Here is a 21,458-nt window from a genome sequence, read left to right as displayed (position 1 = left end):
AAGGAGTCAGTCAAGTAATTTCACGTACTGTATGTGTGAAAGTGGTAATACCTGAGGAAAGAACAGAATGACCCAGAGCAAAGAGAAGGTGACGCTTAACTTTGATTTCAGTAAGATTTAGGTTTGGAATAAATGTCCCACGGTATCCTGTCTATGCTAATATACTGCTTGACAACTGTTTAATATTGTAAAAAAGTAAGACCTTAATATCACTTCATACTATCTTACTTCTAGAGCTAAAGTGAATAAAGAATAAAAACTCAACAGTTTTTCAGTTGATTCTGGCAGGGAATCAATTGTGCTGTCACATTCTTTTCTTACCATCCTCCCCCTCATCTACCTTCCTTTCCCCTCATATTTCTTCATATTTCTTTCTTCTTCATAGGCATTCCCGCCCCAGGAACTTTGTACCAGGCATCTCCTTGGTTATGTTTCAGTGATAGGTAAATAGTTTTCTTTCCAATCCCAAAGACAGGCAATGCCAAAGAATATTCAAACTACCCCACAATTGCATTCATTTCACACGCTAGCAAAGTAATGCTCAAAATTCTCCAAGCAAGGCTCCAGCAGTATGTGAACTGAGAACTTCTAGATGTTCAAGCTGGATTTCGAAAAGGCAGAGAAACCAGAGATCAAATTGCCAACATACATTGGATCATAGGAAAAGCAAGAGAATTCCAGAAAAACACCTACTTCTGCTTTGTTGCCTACGCTACTTGAGTTGCTACGCTCCTTTGACTATGTGGATCACGACAAACTGTGCAACATTCTTAAAGAGATGAGAATACCAGACCACCTTACCTGCCTCCTGAGAAATCTGTATACAGGTCAAGAAGCAGCAGTTAGAACTGGACATGGAAAAACAGACCAGTTCCAAATTGGGAAAGGAGTACATCAAGGCTATATATTGTCCCCCTGCTTATTTAACTTATATGCAGAGTACATCATGTGAAATCCTAAGCTGGATGAAGCACAAGCTAGCATCAAGATTGCCAGGAGAAATATCAGTAACCTCAGACATGCAGATGACACCACCCTTATGGCAGAAAGAAAAGAGGAATTGAAGAGCCTCTTCATGAAAGTGAAAGAGGAGTGTGAAAAAGCTGGCTTAAAACTCAACATTCCAAAAATGAAGATCGTGGCATCTGATCCCATCACTTCATGGCAAATAAATGGGGAAACAATGGAAATGGTGACAGACTGTCTTTTTTGGGGCTCCAAAATCATTGCAGATGGTGACTGCAGCCATGAAATTAAAAGATGCTTGCTCCTTGGAAGAAAAGCTATGACCAACCTAGACAGCATATAAAAAGCAGAGACGTTACTTTGCCAACAAAGGTCCATCTAGTCAACACTACGGTTTTTCCTGTAGTCATGTATGAATGTGAGAGTTGGACCATAAAGAAGGCTGAGCGTCAAAGAATTGATGCTTTTGAACTGTGGTGTTGGAGAAGACTCTTGAGAGTCCCTTGGACTGCAAGGAGGTCAAACCAGTCAATCCTAAAGGAAATCCGTTCTGAATATTCATTGGAAGGACTGATGCTGAAGCTGAAACTCCAATACCTTGGCCACCTGATGGGAAGAACTCATTGGAAAAGACCCTGATGCTGGGAAAGATTTAAGACAGGAGGAGAAAGGAATGACAGAGGATGAGATAGTCGGATGGCATCACCGACTCTCTGGACATGAGTTTGAGCAAGTTCCAGGAGGTGGTAATGGACAGGAAAGCCTGGCATGCTACAGTCCATGGGGTGACAAAGAGTCGGACATGAATGATCGACTGAACTGAACTGATTATCTCCTGCAAGGAATTGCAGTTCAGTTCAGCACATAGTCAAGGGGAAGATAACATGGTGGCATCCATCACATGAACTGCCCTCTCATGAGTCTGAGGCTGGCATCAAGTAGTTTATTAATTAGCTCCTAAAATTTTTCTCATTATTTTAGTTAACTTTTTTTAACTGGATGATAAAATTCATTCAGAAAAGGGTACAGAGTTGGGGGGGGGGAACCACTTCTTGTCGAATTTTCTCAAATTGAACACATCTATTAACCCAGATCAAGAAATAGAATGTTACCAGTACCCCAGAACCTGTGCTGTGCTCTCTTCCAGTTACAATCCCCTCTTACTGTCTTTGCAATGACTAACACTTCTGTACATGCTGCCTACATTTCTTCAGCATCATCTTTCCTTTTTTTGGTATCAACTTTCTATATGCCCAACCCTATAATATCAAACTAGAAGCCTATTTTTAGATGGTTTTAGATTTTAGGTGTCTCTGACTATTATAAGGATCTACCTTATAAACTTTTCTAGCAAATAGAATCAAAAATTTAAAATATTTAAAAAACATTTAATAAGTGATTTGTAAGACTTCTACACTAAAAAACTTTGATGAGTGAAATCAAGGAAGACTTAAATAAATGGGGACATATACCATGGGTGGTGAAATATATGGTGGGTTTTAAGATTCACTATTATTAAGAAGTTAGTTTCGAACAATCAAAATCCCAATAGGCTTTTTTTTAAAAATAGAGGATAGCAAGTTTATTTTATTTTTATTATTTTTTACACATTTATTTTAAAATCTTTTTGGAAGTGCAAGTGGCTAAGAATAGCCAAAACAAACAAGGAAAAAGAACAAATCAATTGTAAATTGATTTTTGACAAAGGTGCCAAGGTCCTAGGGCTTCCCTGGTGCCTCAGTGGTAAAGTCACCTACTAATGCAGGAGACACAGTATAGATTTCTGGGTCAGGAAGATCTCCTGGAGAAGGAAATGGTGACCCACTCCAGCATGCTTGCCTAGGAAATCCTATCGACAGAGCAGCATGGAGATCTACAGTCTGTGGGGTCACAAAGAGATGGACATCACTTAGCGACTAAACACACATAGACCTGAAGAACTCTGAAACTTCTAGAAGAAAACATTTGAGAATATCTTCATGGCTTTGGGGTGGGCAAAGATTTCTTAGAGAGGAAGCAGAAAGCATGAACTATAAAAGAAAAAAACGATAAACTGAACTTCATTGGAGTTAAAAAATTTTCATTCATCAAAAGACACCATTAATAAAATGAAAGAGCCCACAGATTAGGAAAAAATGCTTACAGTACATACATCTGACAAGGAACTTGTATCATGAATATATAAAACTCTCCAATAAACCAATAATTAAAAGATAAACAACAGAATTTTTTAAATGGACAAAAACTTGATTGACACTTCACAAAATAAATGGTACAAATAGCCAAGAATCACATGAAAAAGCATTCAATATTATTAGTCATCAAGGAAATGCAAATTAAAACCACAATGAGAAGTCATTTCAAACCTACTAGAATAAAAATCAGAAGTACTAATGACACCAAATTTTGGTGAGTCTGTAAAGTGACCAGAACACTTGTTACTAGAGGTGTAAAACTATAATACTGCTTTGGAGAACTGTTAGGTAGGTTCTTATAATGTTACTATATATTTACTGTATTATCACACAGTTCCATACCTAGTTGTTTGCCCCCAAATAAATGAAAGGATATGTCCAGAAAAAGACCTTTACCATAATGTTTAAAGCAGCTTTATTCACAATATTGCAAAACTGGAGACACCCAATGTCATACATCTGAATACATTGTGATGTGACCACATAGTGAAATACTACTCAATAGTAAAAAAAGATTCAAGGAAGACTTGTGTAGAGGAAGTGCAAATATTGGAGTTATTAGACCTGGACTGGAAAATAGCTATGAATAACATGTCCAAAATATTAGAAGACTAGTAAAGTATTTAATCAGTGCAGCAGAAACTGTAAAAAAAAAAATTAACAAGTTAGAAAACAAATATACAATATAAAGAGTAAACAAAAGGAGCAGTCCATTGTGGAAAACTAGTAAAATTGACAAAACCATTACAAGACTGACTATCCATGGCAAAAATAAAAATAGGGCAAAAGATACCAGTAATGATATCAGCAATTAATAAAGGAATATTACATAGAGAAAAAGAAAAGAACGTACTACTAATAATGCAACAATGTTAATGAGCCTCAATAGATTAAGTTGAGAAAATAACCCAGCCAGACACAAAGTGAACAGCTGTATGATTCCTTTAATTGGAAAGTGTTATACATGGAGATATATCAGGAAATCAGAATAGCAGTCATCTATATGGATTAAGATAAATTTAGGAGTTTGAAGGAACTTTCTGAGGTAATGGAAGTCTTTATGTGTTGACTAGGTTATTAGTTACACAGATGTATATGTTTGTTCAATCTGTTGAATCTTACATTTAAGATCTTTGTAATTCACTGTAGGTAAACTCTACATCAGTTTAAAAAAATTAATAGCAAGCAGTGTCTTAGCAGAAATTCAAAAGATATCTGAGACCAGTATTAGACGTAGATGGTGTTTATAACCCTACCAGGGACTTTCCCTGTATCAGTTCAGTTCAGTCGCTCAGTCATGTCTGACTCTTTGCCACCCCATGGACTGCAGCACGCCAGGTTCCCCGTCCATCACCAACTCCTAGAACTTGCTCAAACTCATGTGCATCGAGTTGGTGATGCCATCCAGCCATCTCATCCCTATATAGAATATTTTTCCTATATAGAATTTTTTGAATTAATATTCTACTGTGTACTGCAGTCATATGTTTAAAAAACAAAAATCATTTTTAAAAGTCCCAGGAAAGCAAATAATAATAAAAGAGGCAGAGAGAGGGAGAAAATAAACATTCTTGCTCATGTCCTTGTTTCTCACCTTCCCAGTTGCCCTACTACCATAGGCAACTGCTCTTCTCAGTTTCTTATGAATTATACCTCAGACTCTTTGTGTAAAAACAAATGCCCTAAATTTTCACTTAGGGTGATGGAGTTTTTGAAAACATGGTATTGAACTTTAAATATTCATGTAGCATCAGAACTGTTATCAGAAGCCCCAAAATTAAAACAGGTATTAGAAACTTTAGCATTAGAATTAGAAGTTCTGTCTGACCAGGTCTTCATACAAACTGGGGTTGTTGTGACTTTTCAAAGCACAATTTCTGGAGAATTTTCACATGCTGTCAAGCCTCCTTGGATAGTCAGATTAGAAATGCTCTTTTTTGCTAGGACTCTTGCTATTCCTAACTGCTGAAGCCATCGTTTCTCTTTAAAGGCACTGCAAGAAAACAGGGCATAATTTATAAGGAGGTCCATTCTTGTCCCCATTTATAGCTAAAGTGATGGAAATCTTGGGCTTATTTTGTTGTTTCTGTGGCTGGTTTGTCTTATCCTATGAGGAAGTAAACAGGAAAAAGGAATCTTTCTAAAACCATTTCCTTGTGAAGCAGTGGGAATAAAATCATCCCAAGGCAATACCAAAAGGTGAGCACTCACAGCTAGAAACAGAAAGCCACTCAATGTCATAGAATTTGCTGGGTTGAAGCTTGTTTTTTTTTTTTGGCCGTGCTATGCAACTTGCAGGAACCTTAGTTTCTGAACTAGGGATTGAACCCACTTCCTTGGCAGCAAAAACCTGGGGTGCTAACCACTGGACAACAGGGAATTCCCTCCTTTGTACTTTTTATCAAAATGAAACAAAACAAAGCAACATAGAAAGATCTGCTTTTATCAGGAGCATAAGAGCCCATCAGAAACATCTTTGGGGATTGCCATCTATTCTCAGTGCACCCTAAACCTTCTGGACCAGTCCTCCACATTTGGATCTTCACTAAGCTGGATTTCCAGGTTACATCAAGTTCACTGGAATCAGACAATAAGCTGTAAAGAAGACAGTTTTCTAGGCACACCTTGGCAATATTCTTTGATGTGTATAAAGCTGACACTGTCTTCTGAGGAATGAGACAGTCACTGTCAGCTCCATACCAGCCACCTGCACTCACCACCCAAGACCCACATTATCACTGGATCTGAGTTAACTCAATACTCTGAGTCAACCCTCACAAGTATATTTTTGTGAAGCTAAAGATGGCATTCCTAGAGACTTCCCTGGTGGGCTCATGGCCAACTCTATGTGCTCCCAATGCAGGGGGCCCAGGTTCAATCCCTGGTCAGGGAACTAGATCCCACAGGCCACAACTAAAAGACTGAAGATTCTGTGTACTGCAACTAAGACCGAGCACAGCCAAATAAATAAATAATAATAAATATTAAAATAAATAAATGAATGAATAATGTTCAAAAAAAATGTGGAGTTCCTGAATGACACATAGTCCAGCAAATGCTCTCATATGATGCCAGATGAAATGTCTGGGGTCCTGGTTTGGGAGATCACATTTATCACATAGTTGGGAACATCTAATGGACTGTCCCTGACCCGGTTCTCCTGGGTCACCACCACAAAGGATTAGTTAGGCTCTTTCCCATCTCCTGGCTATGATACTAGCTTGATGATGGTGGACCCCACCATCAAGATGGAACGTGTCCATTTCTCACATTTCGGCCCAAGAGCTATAACTGATCCTTCAGCGCAAAGTGCTCAGACCACCTGGCTGCCAGGCTTAACTGCCAGCTTCAGATGGACATGAGTGCTTTCATGACTCCTGTGAGGGGGGACATGAGTCAAACCAGAGAGCGATTTTCAGGGGCAAAAGGTGTGCAGGTTCCCCCGTGCCCTCTGCAACACACCAACAGGGGAATGTGGGATACATCCTGGGAAAGATGCTGTGGGAAAGGGAGAAGACAGATGGGAAGGCAGTCAAGAGTACAAATGCAAGGAAGAGGAAAATATTGGGAAATGAGAAACAATAAGTTTGGAAATAAGATTTCTATTCTCAACCTCATTGTGCTCAGTTTAGTTCAGTCATTCAGTCGAGTCTGAATCTTTGTGACCCCATGGTCTGCAGCACACCAGGCTTTCCATCCATCACAACTCCCAGAGCTTGCTCAAACTCATATCCATTGAATCGGTGATGCCATCCAACCATCTCATCCTCTGTTGTCCTCTTATCCTCCTGCCTTCAATCTTTCCCAGCATTAGGGTCTTTTCCAGTGAGTTCTTCCCATCAGGTGGCCAAAGTATTGGAGCTTCAGTATCAGTTCTTCCAATGAATATTCAGAACTGATTTCCTTTAGGATTGACTGGTTTGATCTTACAGTCCAAGGGACTCTCAAGAGTCTTCTCCAACACCACAGTTCAAAAGCATCAGTTCTTTGATGCTCAGCCTTCTTTATGGTCCAACTCTCACATCCATACATGACTATTGGAAAAACCATAGCTTTGACTAGACGGACCTTTGTCAGCAAAGTAATGTCTCTGCTTTTTAATATGCTGTCTAGATTGGTCATAGCTTTTCTTTCAAGGAGCAAGCGTCTTTTAATTTCATGGGTGCAGTCACCATCTGCAGTGATTTTGGAGCCCCCCCAAATAAAGTCTGTCACTGTTTCCATTGTTTCCCCATCTATCTGCCATGAAGTGATGGGATCAGATGCCATGATCTTCATTTTTTGAATGTTGAGTTTTTAGCCAGCTTTTTCACACTCCTCTTTCACTTTCATGAAGAGGCTCTTCAATTCCTCTTTTCTTTCTGCCATAAGGGTGATGTCATCTGCATATCTGAGGTTATTGATGTTTCTCCTGGCAATCTTGATTCCAGCTTGTGCTTCATCCAGCTTGGGATTTCACATGATGTACTTTGCATATAAGTTAAATAAGCAGGGGGACAATATACAGCCTTGATGTACTCCTTTCCCAATTTGGAACTGGTCTGTTTTTCCATGTCCGGTTCTAACTGTTGCTTCTTGACCTGTATACAGATTTCTCAGGAGGCAGGTAAGGTGGTCTGGTATTCCCATCTCTTTAAGAATTTTCCATTTTTTTGTTGTGATCCACATAGTCAAAGGCTTTAGTGTAGTCAATGAAGAAGAAGTAGATGTTTGTCTGGAATTCTCTTGCTTTTTCTATGATCCAATGTATGTTGGCAATTTGATCTCTGGTTCCTCTGGCTTTTCTAAATCCAGCTTGAACATCTGGAAATTCTTGGTTCATGTACTGTTGGAGCCCCGCTTGGAGAATTTTGAGCATTACTTTGCAAGTGTGTGCTACTGCTAAGTCACTTCAGTCGTGTCCAACTCTGTGCGACCCCATAGACAGCAGCCCACCAGGCTCCCCCGTCCCTGGGATCTCCAGGCAATAACACTGGAGTGGGTTGCCATTTCCTTCTCCAACGCATAAAAGTGAAAAGTGAAAGTGAAGTCTCTCAGTCGTGTCCGACTCTTAGCGACCCCATGGACTGCGGCCTACCAGACTCCTCCCTCCGTCTATGGGATTTTCCAGGCAAGAGTACTGGAGTGGGGTGCCATTGCCTTCTCTGGCAAGTGTGTAAGATGAGTGCAATTGTGCAGTAGTTTGAGCATTCTTTGGCATTGCCTTTCTTTGGGATTGGAATGAAAACTGACCTTTTCCAGTCCTGTGGCCACTGCTGAGTTTTCCAAATTTGCTGGCATATTGAGTGCAGCACTTTCACAGCGTCATCTTTTAGGAATTGAAATAGCTCAGCTGGAATTCCATCACCTCCACTAGCTTTGTTTGAAGTGATGGTTCTGAAGGCCCACTTGATTTCTCATTCCAGGATGTCTGGCTCTAGGTGAGTGGTCACACCATCGTGGTTATCTGGGTCATTAAGATCTTTTTTTGTGTAGTTCTTCTGTGTATTCTTGCCATCTCTTCTTAATATCTTCTGCTTCTGTTAGGTCCATACCATTTCTGTCCTTTATCGAGTGCATCTTTGCATGAAATGTTCCCTTGGTATCTCTAATTTTCTTGAAGAGATCTCTAGTCTTTCCCATTCTATTGTTTTCCTCTCTTTCTTTGCATTGATCGCTGAGGTTTCTTATCTCTCCTTGCTATTATTTGGAACTCTGCATTCAAATGGGTAAATCTTTCCCTTTCTCCTTTGCCTTTGGCTTCTCTTCTTTTCTCAGCTATTTGTAAGGCCTTCTCAGACAACCATTTTGCCTTTTTGCATTTCTTTTTCTTGGGGATGGTCTTGATCACCTGCTCCTGTACAGTGTCCTGAACCTCCGTCCATAGTTCTTCAGGCACTCTGTCTATAAAATCTAATCTCTTGAATCTATTTGTCACTTCCACTCTATAATCGTAAGGGATTTGATTTTGGTCATACTTGAGTGGTCTAGTGGTTTTCTCTACTTTCTTCAATTTAAGTCTGAATTTTGCAATAAGGATTTCATGATCTGAGTCACAGTCAGCTCCCAGTCTTCTTTTGCTGACTGTATAGAGCTTCTCCATCTTCAGCTGCAAAAAATATAATCAGTCTCGTTTTGGTATTGACCATCTGGTGATGTCCATGTGTGGTATCTTCTTTTGTGTTGTTGGAAGATGGTATTTGCTATGACCAGTGCGTTCTCTTGGCAAAACTCTGTTAGCCTTTGCCCTGCTTCATTTTGTAGTCCAAGGCCAAACTTGCCTGTTACACCAAGTATCTCTTGACTTCCTACTTTTGCATTCAAGTCCCCTGGGATGAAAAGGACATCTTTTTTGGGTGTTAGATCTAGAAGGTCTTGTAGGCCATCATAGAACTGTTTAATTTCAGCTTCTTCGGCATTGGTGGTTGGATTACTGTGATATTGAATGGTTTGCCTTGGAAATGAAGAGAGATCATTCTGTCATTTTTGGGATTGCACCCAAGTACTCCATTTTGGATTTTTTTTGTTGACTACGAGGTCTACTGCATTTTCCTGTGGGATTCGTGCCCACAGTAGTAGATATAATGGTCATCTGTATTAAATTCGCCCATTCTAGTCCATTTTAGTTCACTGATTCCTAAAATGTCAATGTTCACTCTTGCCATCTCCTATTTGACCACTTCCAATTTACCTTGATTCATGGACCTAACATTCCAGATTGCTATGCAATATTGTTCTTTACAGCATCGGATCTTGCTTCCGTCACCAGTCACATCCACAGTTTTAGGGCTAAAATTATTCTCACCAGTAGGTGGCAACAATCTAGCTGATATAAAGACAAATACAGAGAGGCCACTAAAACAGTCTAGCTTTGTTTTTTCTTTCCTTCTCATGATATTGAGTAAGGGGGAAAGCCATTCATAAATCTATATTTCCACTGTAATCATGGCACCCAAGAATGCCTCATAAGTCGTGGATGGGTCCTGAGATCTAATTAGAGTTCTGTTTTCAGTGTAAACTGATGACCCACATATAAAATTTTATCTTATGAAATGAATGTGCCTGAAAAATTTGCTTCTGACACACTTTTTTATGTCTTTAAATGTCATAATGGATTACTTTTTAAACTTACCTTAAATGTTAATATCAATTCTATTCTCTTATCCAGTATAGTTCTCCCCCAGCCTGTATATCTTATCTGTAAGTCAACTGAAGTCTTATGACTCAGTTTGTCATTAAATTGTTCTTTTCTTCCCTTCCACTTTCACTACCATCTAGGCTTCCATTGACACTTTTGATATCTCCCAGATTGCAAGTTTCCCCCTTCTCCCTTTAGTTATAATTAGCAATTCCTTTTAGTTCAAAGAAAATGCAGCAGCAGCAGCAAGGGAACTTGTTCATTGATACAACTCTTCTCTTCCTGAAAATTTGGTGAGTAGAATACTACACAGATGGGCCAATAAAATCAGTTCATTTTGTCCTGAATATGAGGTTAGGCTGAGGACCTTGAAGCTGGGGACTGATTCATTGGAACAACCTGTATTACACCATATGGCATGTTAGGGCCTCATGGACCATTTGTTCCCTGTGTGTGTGTGTATTAGCCACTCAGTCGTGTCCAACTCTGTGGGACCCCATGGACTGTAACCCACCAGGCTTCTCTGCCCATGGGATTCTCCAGGCATGCATACTGGAGTGGATTGCCATGCCCTCCTCCAGAGGAGCTTCCCAACCTAGGGATCAAACTCAGGTCTCCTGCATTGCAGGCAGACTCTTTTCCATCTGAACCACAAGATTGTTCCCTAGAGCTGCCCAATTAAAGTTCACCTTTGTTTGAAGAGAAAAGCTTACCTGGCCACAGCTAAGCAGTAGATGGCGTTCTGCCTTGGAGTCCTCCCACTATGCTCTGAGAAAGATGCAAAGGAAGATCTGAGTAAAAAGTCAGCACTGGGAGTTGCATAGTAAAAAGATGGGTGTGAATAGCCCACTCTTGAAATTGGAGGGAGAGGGACTTGGGGCATATATGTATTTTTAATGAGCTTTTCTTTTTTCCTAGTTGTGGCAGTAGTTTTTTTCTGGCTTTGTTGTCTTTTTTGTAATTCAGAGAATGTGTTTGCATCTACCAGTGGAGGAAATCTGACTATCTCTTCTCTCATGTCCTGCTGTGCAACTGCCAAAGGACAGGCAAGTTTCCTGCTCACAGTTTGCTCCCTGAGGGGCGGCAGTTTGCTCTCAATGCCTCCTTGTGAGTCCTTGTCCATAGCCTTCTGCCAGCTCTTGGAGGTCATTTTGGGTTTGGTGAAACCGTCCACCATCACAACATCTCCAACTTTTGCCCCCAAGACCCTTGCCCCGCAAAGCTGGCCTTTATTCAGGTTGTGGCTCTGAGCTCTGAGTACCCATTGTTTTATTTTAATATAAATCCTCATGGAGACTGAGATTTTCAGAAAAGAAACCGTGGACCACATTTTACTCAGTAAATACAACACGCAGTCTTTATGCTTGTGTTTGCACGCAATGGTCAGAGGAGTTTGTCCTGCTGCGTTTTTGCAATCCAGGCACAGCACGCTGCAATTGACAAAGGCCTTCAGAATCAACAGTTGGCCAGCTTCCGCAGCTGCATGAATGGGGCATTTAGAGACGTCTGTGTGCAGGGCTTCCTGGCACCATGCTCGGTAGGGGTGCACGCCGACTGTCTCGTGGGGCCGCACACCCTGTTTCAGGGCCCATTCAGTGAGCTCAATGTACCCATAAAAGGCGGCGATGTACAGGGCGACCCTTTTCTGATACCTGAATGAATGAAACAAGCCAGAGCAAACAGACAAATGTAGTTTCACTAAATACCCCTGAAGCATTCTAGTTAAAATATTTATTTCTTCCTAACTTTTACCTACAATGTTTTCAGAAAAGGCCTATAGTAATATACAGGTTTCCCAGATGGGGCTAGTGGTAAAGAACCCACCTGTCAATGCAAAAGACACAAGAGATATGGGTTCGGTCCCTGGGTGGGGAAGATCCCCTGGAGGATGAAATGGCAACCCACTCCAGTATTCTTGCTTGGAGAATCCCATGGGCAGAGGAGCCTGGAGAGCTACAATCCATGGGGTCACAAAGAGTCAGGACACAACTGAAGTGACTTAGCACACAATATGCAGGTTCAATCACACAGGCCTTGCTTATACACACCGTCCTACTGTGCATATGTAAATAATTCAAACTGGTTTCTTTGGAGCAGTTTTCTTTTTTATGAAAATCAAATGTTCGAGAAAAATATTAAGCTTTGTATTAACTGGGAAAGTACAGGAAGAGATTCAGTACATTTTTAGAAATTTGAACGTTTTGTATGTTTGTTTGCTTTGTCCTTATTTTCTGGCTTCTCAGAGTCTCCACTGCTATTCTGATCTAAACCACTAGATTGCCTCTCACCAGCATGACCACCAGTGCCACAGTCTCCTAACTGGTCTCCCACTTCCTTCTTATCCTGCTATGGGCTTTTCCTCACATAGTGCTTAGCAATCTTCTTTTTCCTTAAGTTGGTGGTGGCCTATGCCCTGTTCTAAACAATAGCTTAGCTTGTTCTAATAGCTTCCTGCTGCAACTGAAATTCTAATGCTTCACTTTGGCCTACAAGGCCCCTGTCACCAGGACCCTGCCCGTCTCTAACATCACTTCCCACCAACTCCCCTTCTCTTCCACTGTATTATACCCTTACTGGCCTTCCTGACATCTCTATCCTTCCAATACCCCATCAGGCACAAATCAAATGATTGGTGAAGAGCGTTCAGAGAAATAAGAATTAGGGAGGCAAGGCTAGGCAGGGCCCTGCCAGGTATTGTCCAGATCCACTTGGACAAGGCTTATCAGAGCCCATTATAGAGATGGAAGCAAGCTAGCCTGGTATCATCCAAAATCTACTGCATAGAACTAACTTTTGTTTCTGATTACATGCTCACCACAGCATCTGTTCCTGTCTATTGGCTTCCCATGGAATTCTCCTGAATGAGAAAGATGATCTTCCCAGAACATGTGAGTTTCTAGGGCCCTATGACAGTTAGAGTCTAACTAACTAGAGTTATACATGAATGCACTGGTGTTTTGGTTCATATATCAATTTATTTTGAAATTCATTAGTGTAAGCCGGCAACTCTGAATTTGATCAGTTTTCCTGATTCGGGGAGAAAAGCCTCTCCTGGGTCAACCAACTGGCCTTCGCTTTCATCCTTAATACCCATGTTGTTGGAACTAGAGCTCTCTTGTTGCTGAGCCTAGTTGATTCTGCCTCCTAAATGATCTTTTCACTATCTATCTGTTCTCCTAGACCCACCTCTGCTACATAAGCCTAGCTCAGGCCGCCAGTGTCTTTTGACTGTCTGCCTCTATTCCCCATACTGCAGCCAGAGCCAAAATTCTAAAATGCAGATTGCATCATGGTCTTTCTCTACCTTCCATGTCTTCCCACCATTCAAAAGATAAAGTCCAAATTCCTTCACATTCCTACAAGAGCCTTCATGAGCTGGCCTCTTCTAACCTTTCCAGCCTCTGGCCACTAGCTTCCTCTTATTCTATAATCTACCATGTGGAACTTCTTTCAGTTTTTTAAATCTATTCTTGCCCCTGGGTCTTTATACATGTGGTTCCATCTGTTTTGAAAGTGTTAGTTAATCGATCGTGTCTGACTCTTTGCTACCCTGTGGACTGTAGCCCTCCAGGCTCCTCTGTCCATGGGATTTCCCAGGCAAAAATACTGGAGTGGGTAGCCATTCCTTTCTCCAGGAGATCTTCCCAACCCAGGGATCAAACCCAGGTCTCCTGTATTGCAGACAGATTCTTTACCCTCTGAGCCACCAGGAAAGCCCTCATTGGAACGTTTTAATTCTTCTCCCAATCATTTACCTGAGTATCAGCCCTTCAAGTTCCTTTTTAAGGATGCTTTATCTGCTCCTGTAAGTCTAGTTGTCCCTACTATATAGTCCCTTATCTTCTTGCACAATGCCCATGTCATCATACTTTTCAGGCTGAATGGTAACAGCAGTGACACCTAACATTTATATCCTCCTTACCATGTGCCAGGCTGATCTCTAAGTTCCTTCTGATGTTAGCTCAGTTAATCTCTAAAGTAGTTCTATAAGATAGGTGCTATTATTATTCACATTTTACAGAAGAGGAAACTGAGGTACAGGATGACTACTTGCTCAAGTGTACACAATTAAACACTGAGGGAGTAGGGCTATGAATCTAGGTAGATTGTCACTGGAGTTTGTACCCCTGAACATTTTGCAATTCTGTTCTTCCAAGAATTAGTTACTTATTTTGTGTGTCTTCTACTGGACTATAAACTTGCTAAAGGGAGGAATCATATCTTGTTTATTGCTCATGCTGCTGCTAAGTCACTTCAGTCGTGTCTGACTCTGTGCGACCCCATAGCCGGCAGCCCACCAGGCTCCCCCATCCCTGGGATTCTCCAGGCAAGAACACTGGAGTGGGTTGCCATTTCCTTCTCCAATGCATGAAAGTGAAGAGTGAAAGTGAAGTTGCTCAGTCGTGTCAGACCCCCAGCGACCCCATGGACTGCAGCCTACCAGGCTCCTCCGTCCATGGGATTCTCCAGGCAAGAGCACTGGAGTGGGTTGCCATTGCCTTCTCCTTATTGCTCATAGTACATAGTAAACGCTCAATAGATGTTTGTTGATTGGGTGAATGAATTGCAATAGGAGTTTTTCAGTCTTATTATGTATATTCTCTGAGCTCTTAGATTTTATTTAAAGATTAAGTGGAAATGGTTAAGTACATGTGCACTGGAGTAAGTTGTTGGGATCCAAAACTTAATTGGGCCCTTTGCTAGCTGTGTGATGTTGGGCAGACTTCCTAAATCAGTTTCCTTACCTGTAAAATAAGATAAAGAATAAGATTTTTATGGGTAATCTCTTAGAAATGTTCTAAGTATAAAATAAGGTAATAAGTATAACACAATGTCTGCTACAAAGTATTCAACAAATAGGCATTGTTGAAAGCAATGAAATGTTTCTTTGCATTCAGAGCATGCAAAGAGAGCATCATAATTATCCCCAAATAGAAATTAATTTAAATTATTTTAATATCTTAGAAAATTTCAAAAACTGGCTTTCCAGTCTGTCACCTCACAGCTTCCTGTGTGTGGGCATCTGTAAAGTATGATTAAATCACCACAAGGGGGCACTGTTCAAAAATACCACTGCATTAAAACCTAAAAGGTAGTTTATGCCCCTGGCAAGCTACTGGCTGCAGAGATAAGTTAAAATGTCCACCTGCTTCTCTGAGCCTACCCTCCTCCATTGCTCCAGCAGCACAGGCAACACTTCATGTGCGGCAAAAGTTTAAAAGCATGCCTTAAAAGTAATTTGATAAGTTACATGATAGCTTAGGAAGAGATCACGGATATTTTCAGCCAATCAATTAGCAATCAGTGGTTTTTAGAACAATTGAATAGAAGAGTAGCAAGGCACTTATTCTGGTAGCCTTTAAAAAGTGCTGTTAAAAGTCTAATATCCAAACCAAAGTGAAGTCTCCCATTTAGATTGTTAGTATAAGGAAAGCCTTCCTGAATTGCAATTCATCACCAAAGGCTCTCAGCCCTGGTGGCATCCTTGCTGTCTTATTCTAGAATACATTGCAATAAAAATGTCTAAGGGGAACTTTCATGGAGCAACACCCCAGCTAAAGAGGTCCTATGAGAGTTTAGAAAAAATTGATTAGTTTAGCATTTGCTTTATCTCGTACTTGAGGACTGGTCCTTCATTTGATAAATAGCGTTGGACTTGAAGTTTTTGTCCAAGGAGACAACCCATCAGAAACTCCTTCCATCCGTCCCAGACATCCAAGTGAAGTGTTGTGCCTGTGGATAAAGAGAGGTGGAGACGGTTAGAGTCACCAGGGTTAGGTGATCAAAAAACATCTGATGATAGCTTTCTCCAAACTGGCCTGAACTGGGTGCCAAACGAAAAGTAGCCTTTGAATAAGGAGAGGAGGATGCCTAAAAGTGAGAGAGAAAGAGAGATGCTGTCTTTAGCTTGGGCCTACATTAACTTGGAAAAACTTTTTAACTTCTGTATACTTGCATTTTCTCATCTGCACAGTGAAAGCATACAATGCTGGACTTCTTTCTGCAGCTATCTTAAAGTAGTCCTGTGGACACTGATTCCTTGCTGATCTATACATCACCATGGAAATGTAAGCTGTTATGTTGAAAGAGAAACTCAATGGTGGCAGGACATATGTACTTCTTGGCCTTTAGCTTATGTTGTGGGCTATGGGTGAAGATGAACAATCCTTGCATTGTATCCTTCACAAAACAGGAGCCATTCTGCGTTATGAACATAATTGCATTGCAGCTGGAGGATTTATCACTTGTTCCGAAAAAGCCTGCCTGCTCCTGGCTTTGTGACTACATTCCCTTTGTCCTTCAGGCTGGTGTTTCCCAAGAATCTTTCCTCAGGCTTCTGCTCTTACTCTACATGTTCCCTCAGGATAAAACCCAGTCTTGGGAACTTTCTTGAAAGTCCAGAGGTTAAAACTCCATGCTTCCAACTGCAGGGGGCATGGGTGTGATCCCTGGTTGGGAAACTAAGATCCCCTGGCTGGAGTCCAGACTCCAGCCAGGCCCCTGCTCCAGCTGCAGATTCCTCCTGCTGGGGACATCACCAGACAAAGGATCATGCTAGAACCCTACTGTTGTGAAAGACAACCTTTGCGGTGCGACCAGAAAGAGAAAAAAACAAAAACGGGCTCCTCCCCATCTGACCCACTCAGACCTTTCTCCCTCCGGCCTGCCTCCCTCACTCTGTTCTGGCCATTCTGGCCTTTCACCTGTTCTTCAGATACATCAAGTCCACTCCCATCCTAGGATGGAAAGACCTACAATTTCTTTTGCTTCAAAGGGGCTTTATCCAGGTCCACAGGGCAGTGTCCTTCTTACTCAGCTTTGCCTTCAACATTGTATCCTCACAGAAGATCGTCTCAGTCACTATGGCTAAAGCAATCTCTGCCACAACCCACCCTCCCCGAAACCCCTTATGCTATGACCTTACTTTTACTTCTTCATAGTCCCTATCATCAGTACTTGAAATCATTTTACTTGTTTGGACATTTTTTTTTTTCACGGCCTACTAAAGAGGAAGATCCTTTAGGACTCGCCTCACCACCTGCCACTTGCTGAGTGCTCACAGATGGTCCTCTGTGAGGATACAAGTGCCCACTCCAAGTTTGTTGGCTGACTCACAGGCCACCTCAGTGCCACTGATGGCATCATTGATCACCCCTGTGCCCTCACCCCTGAGTCTGCAAACTCCAGGCAGGCCTCTGCTCCAGCTGCAGATTTCTTCTGCCGGGGACATCACCAGCCAAGGGATCATGCTAGAACCTACTGTTGTGAAAGACAACCTTTCCCCCACAGCCTGCTTTTCCTCCTGTCCCGTGTCTCAGTTTGTGTTACCACCATCTTCCTTCCTTGCTGCCTGAACTGGAAACCTGGGAGTTGTTCTCCATCCCTTCCTTTCTCTCATGCCCCCAACATCTATACAATCACTTGTTTTTCTTTAGTCACTCAGTCATGTCCAGCTGTTTGTGACCCCATAGACTGTAGCCCACCATGCTCCTCTGTCCATGGGATTCTCCAGGCAAGAATACTGAAATGGGTTGCCATTTCCGTTTCCAGGGGATCTCCCCGACCCAAGGATTAAAGCTATGTGTCCTGCCTGGCAGGCAGATTCTTTACCACTGAGCCACCTGGGAAGTTCATACAATGACTAAGACCTGACAGTTTTACTCTTGTTTTCTCACCTCCATCTCAACCAGCTCTATCCTATTTCAGGCCTAGATAATCTCTCACCTAAATCTACCTTGAGAAGCTCCCCACAGCCTCCCCGTCTTTATTCAATTCTCTGCTCAGATGTCATCTCCTGGTCTAGCCAAACATCTACAATAACCTCTCCCCACCTTACCATGCCACTCTCTATTCCCTTCTGCTTTCTTTTATAGTTCTTCATTCTATTTAAAATTGGATATTTTTCTGCTTACTGGATGATGCATGCCTTCCCCACTGAAAAGCAATCTTGAAGACAGTAGAAACTTTGTTACTTAAAAAAAAAAAAAAAAAAAGACTTTTATTTATTTGGCTTTGGTCTTAGTTGCAGCATGCAAGACCTTTAGATGTGGCATGTGGAATCTAGTCTCATGACCAGGGATCGAACCTGTGCCCCCTGCATTGGGTCTTAGCCACTGGACCACCAGGGAAGTCCCTGGAAACTTGCTACTCTTGCTCACAACTCTGTGCTTGTTTTCCCGAAACGTGCCTGGCTCATGGTGGATGATCTAATACTGGGCTCTATTTTAATTATGCTCTTGGGTTGCAAGGAGACCCTCAAGAAAATGGGGCTTATTATATCGAGATAATGACAACATCTTGATTTCTAAGGAACCAAGACTCCTCTCAAAATGGGCCATCTCTCCCATGGGTCCCAGGATCTCGCTCTCATGCCCTCTAGGTCTCTTTGTGTGCCTTCCTTTCTCCACTGACAGGCTGCCCTGCTTATTCCTGGAGTTTCTGTCGTATCACAACTTTGGCATGCATGCCACATGGATTTGCTGTAACCCAACCTTACTTCTTGGTGCTTTTCATTTTTCACCCCTACCGATAACCAGTTTTATCTCTCTACATTTCCCAGTTTGAATTCACAAGAATGATAATTAATAATAATAATAACAGTAATATATTGAGTATGAATAGCTAATATTCACTGAATGCTTATTATATGTTCTAAGTACATGAATAATTTCACAGTTTAAAATTCACAACAATCCTAAGTGATGGGTTGTATTATTTTCTCCATTTGACAGCTGAGGAAATTGAGGCACTGTAAGATGAAGTGACCCCCAGGTTTTACATAACCAGTAAGTAGTGGAACCAGGTGTTGGACTTGGACAATCTGGCTCGTGGGCCCTTGCTCCTGTCCTCTATGTTATGCTTGTCTCCAAGCGAGACTGTAATTGCCTCAGCTAGGAGAGCTGAGGTCGCTGGACAGCAGATGGATTGATTGCTTTTGACTCAATATGATGGCCCCAGAAGTTGCATGCCAAAGTGATGATGAGACAGTGTGTGACTAGGCTCATCCATGCACATCCTCAGGCTCAGACAGTTCACCATAAATACTTGTAGGTGAGAAAGAAGGAAGGTAGAATATTCATAACGCAGTAATCTTAGAGTCACAGAAGGCTGAAGATAAGAAGATCCACCAGGGCTTCCCTGATGGTCCACAGGTATAGAATTTGCAGGGGACATGGGTTCAATCTCTGACCAGGGAACCAAGATCGCACATGCCTCAGGGCATCTCCTGAGCCCTTGCTCTCTGCAACTAGAGAAAGCCCTCTCAAATACCCAGCACAGCCAAAAAAAAAAAAAAAAAGGATCCTAAAAGACTAGCCCATGGAGAATTGCCTGAATTACTCAGTGAGCTGGGAGTAGAACTTGGCTTGGAATTCATGTCTCTAGGATTCTTTTGAATGCTTAGAAAGCCTCCTTTTTTCAATTACCTTTCTTCTCTGTCTTTTCTTCTTGCTTCCCTGCTCTTGCCCTTCTTGCCTCCACTTCACAGGTAGACACCCACACAAGTATATGTTCTTCCTACTGATGCCTCTCATGTGGTTTTGTTGTTGTTGTTTGTTTTGTTTTTGATCTCTCCCTTTTGAATGTTACAATCTGTAGTCTTGAAGTGGGGCTCTTCTTCCCTTACTCTTGGCTCTAGGATTTCTTGACCTTGGCCTCATTGTCCTTTGTGGGTTGATTCCTAGTTGACGACGTGTTTACTCACAGAGCCTGATCTGCATTAATACCCTCAACGCTCCTAGCCTACCTTAACCCTCACAAGTCTGGCCTCAGCTAGGAGAACTCACTCTCTTACTGGAGAATTATGGAATCATTCTGTAGAGATTGAGTAGAAGTTCTACAAATACACTCTAAAAATGCCTTAATAAACATTTTCCAAAACACGGATCATCCCCGACATAATAGATTTGTTTCTCTAAAGCTTCTTGCTGTATTTAAACTTCCTTGTTAAATATTTGAGGACTTTCCTGACAGTCCAGTGGTTAAGACTTCACCTTCCAATGCGGAGAGTATAGGCTTGATCCCTGGTCAGGGAGCTAAGATTCCACATACATTGTGGCCAAAACATAAAAATCAGCAGCAGTATGGTAACAAATTCAATAAAGACTTTTAAAATGGTCCACATCAAGAGAAAATCTTAAAATATTGGATTTCTATGACTAGCACTAGAAACAAGAGACTTTAAACACGGTTCCAAGTGCATTGATATCATCTCCTGACTTAAGTGACTTACTATGTTTTTAATTTCTGAAAATCACTCACACATGAGCATTGAAAGGCTTTAGCTTAGCAGTCTACCCCAGGCCCCTTGGTCCTCCACAGTGAGGCCACATAGTCTCCATTTGAATGACTAGAACAGTCTGAATTTCAGTAGCAGAGGATTTGTTAAGATTGCCGACCAGCAGCTCAGAAGTTTGGTGGAAAGTTGCTCTTCCTGTTTATCCTGCTCAGATGTTGTCCTGTTTTAGTAACTTGCCTTATTCCTCCAGGAATAAGAGACCAAGCCCCCATCTTATGCCTCAGAGCACAAGTCTCATTATTCTACTCTACCTTTGGGGTTTCAGAACTGAGATTCCATCTCTGTTCTCTGAGCTTGGAACTTGGAGAATTCTTATTCTGAATCCCAGTCTCTGGGGTTAGATTTCTCTTACATGTTGACAGAGGCTCCAGTGTCAGCAACCAGCTTGTCTCATTTCCTACCTGTTATGTCATTCATTCATTGATTCCTGGTGGCTCAGATGCAGGGGACATAGGTTGGATCTCTGGGTGGGGAAGATCCCCCAGAGAAGGAAATGACAACCCACTCCAGTATTTTTGCCTGGGAAATTCCATGGACAGAGGAGCTTGGCATGCTATAGTCCACAGGGTCTCAAAGAGTCTGACAGGACTTGACAACTAAATACCAAACAACAAAACAAAAAAAATTCCTGGTGCTGTGATTCACCTACCAGGGCCCTGCTGGATCTCCCTAAGGTTCACCTTCTGTCTTCTTCCATCTTACCAATTGTTAATCCAGACTTACCTGCCTATTCCAGGACCCTCACCAGCAGAGTATTTTTCATGAACAAATGTTACAGGTATTCTAACTATTAATTTCAGTTTTTTGTAGTAAAGCAGTTCTAATTTCTCAAAGATCAAAGGTGACAATAGATAGTTTTTCTCTTAATGCTTAACTTTGGCAT

General features: G+C 41.6%; 1 protein-coding gene across 1 annotated transcript in view; it reads right to left on the bottom strand.

The window, feature by feature from the left end:
• Positions 1 to 3,078: 3,078 nt before the first annotated feature.
• The window catches only part of ANKUB1 (ankyrin repeat and ubiquitin domain containing 1), a 30,980-nt gene continuing 12,600 nt past the window's right edge, over positions 3,079 to 21,458 (bottom strand). The window contains exons 4-6 of the mRNA XM_005906288.3: positions 15,897 to 16,011; positions 10,992 to 11,930; positions 3,079 to 5,154 (exon numbers count right to left, since the gene is read on the bottom strand). Of these exons, the coding sequence (XP_005906350.2) occupies positions 5,025 to 5,154; positions 10,992 to 11,930; positions 15,897 to 16,011 (1,184 nt within the window). The 3' untranslated portion in view covers positions 3,079 to 5,024. The remainder of the gene's footprint in view (positions 5,155 to 10,991; positions 11,931 to 15,896; positions 16,012 to 21,458) is intronic.

This window comes from Bos mutus, chromosome 1 (assembly GCF_027580195.1).
Source record: "Bos mutus isolate GX-2022 chromosome 1, NWIPB_WYAK_1.1, whole genome shotgun sequence".
In the NCBI taxonomy this organism is placed as follows: Eukaryota; Metazoa; Chordata; class Mammalia; order Artiodactyla; family Bovidae; genus Bos; species Bos mutus.
This window is presented reverse-complemented; position numbering and strand designations above follow the sequence as displayed.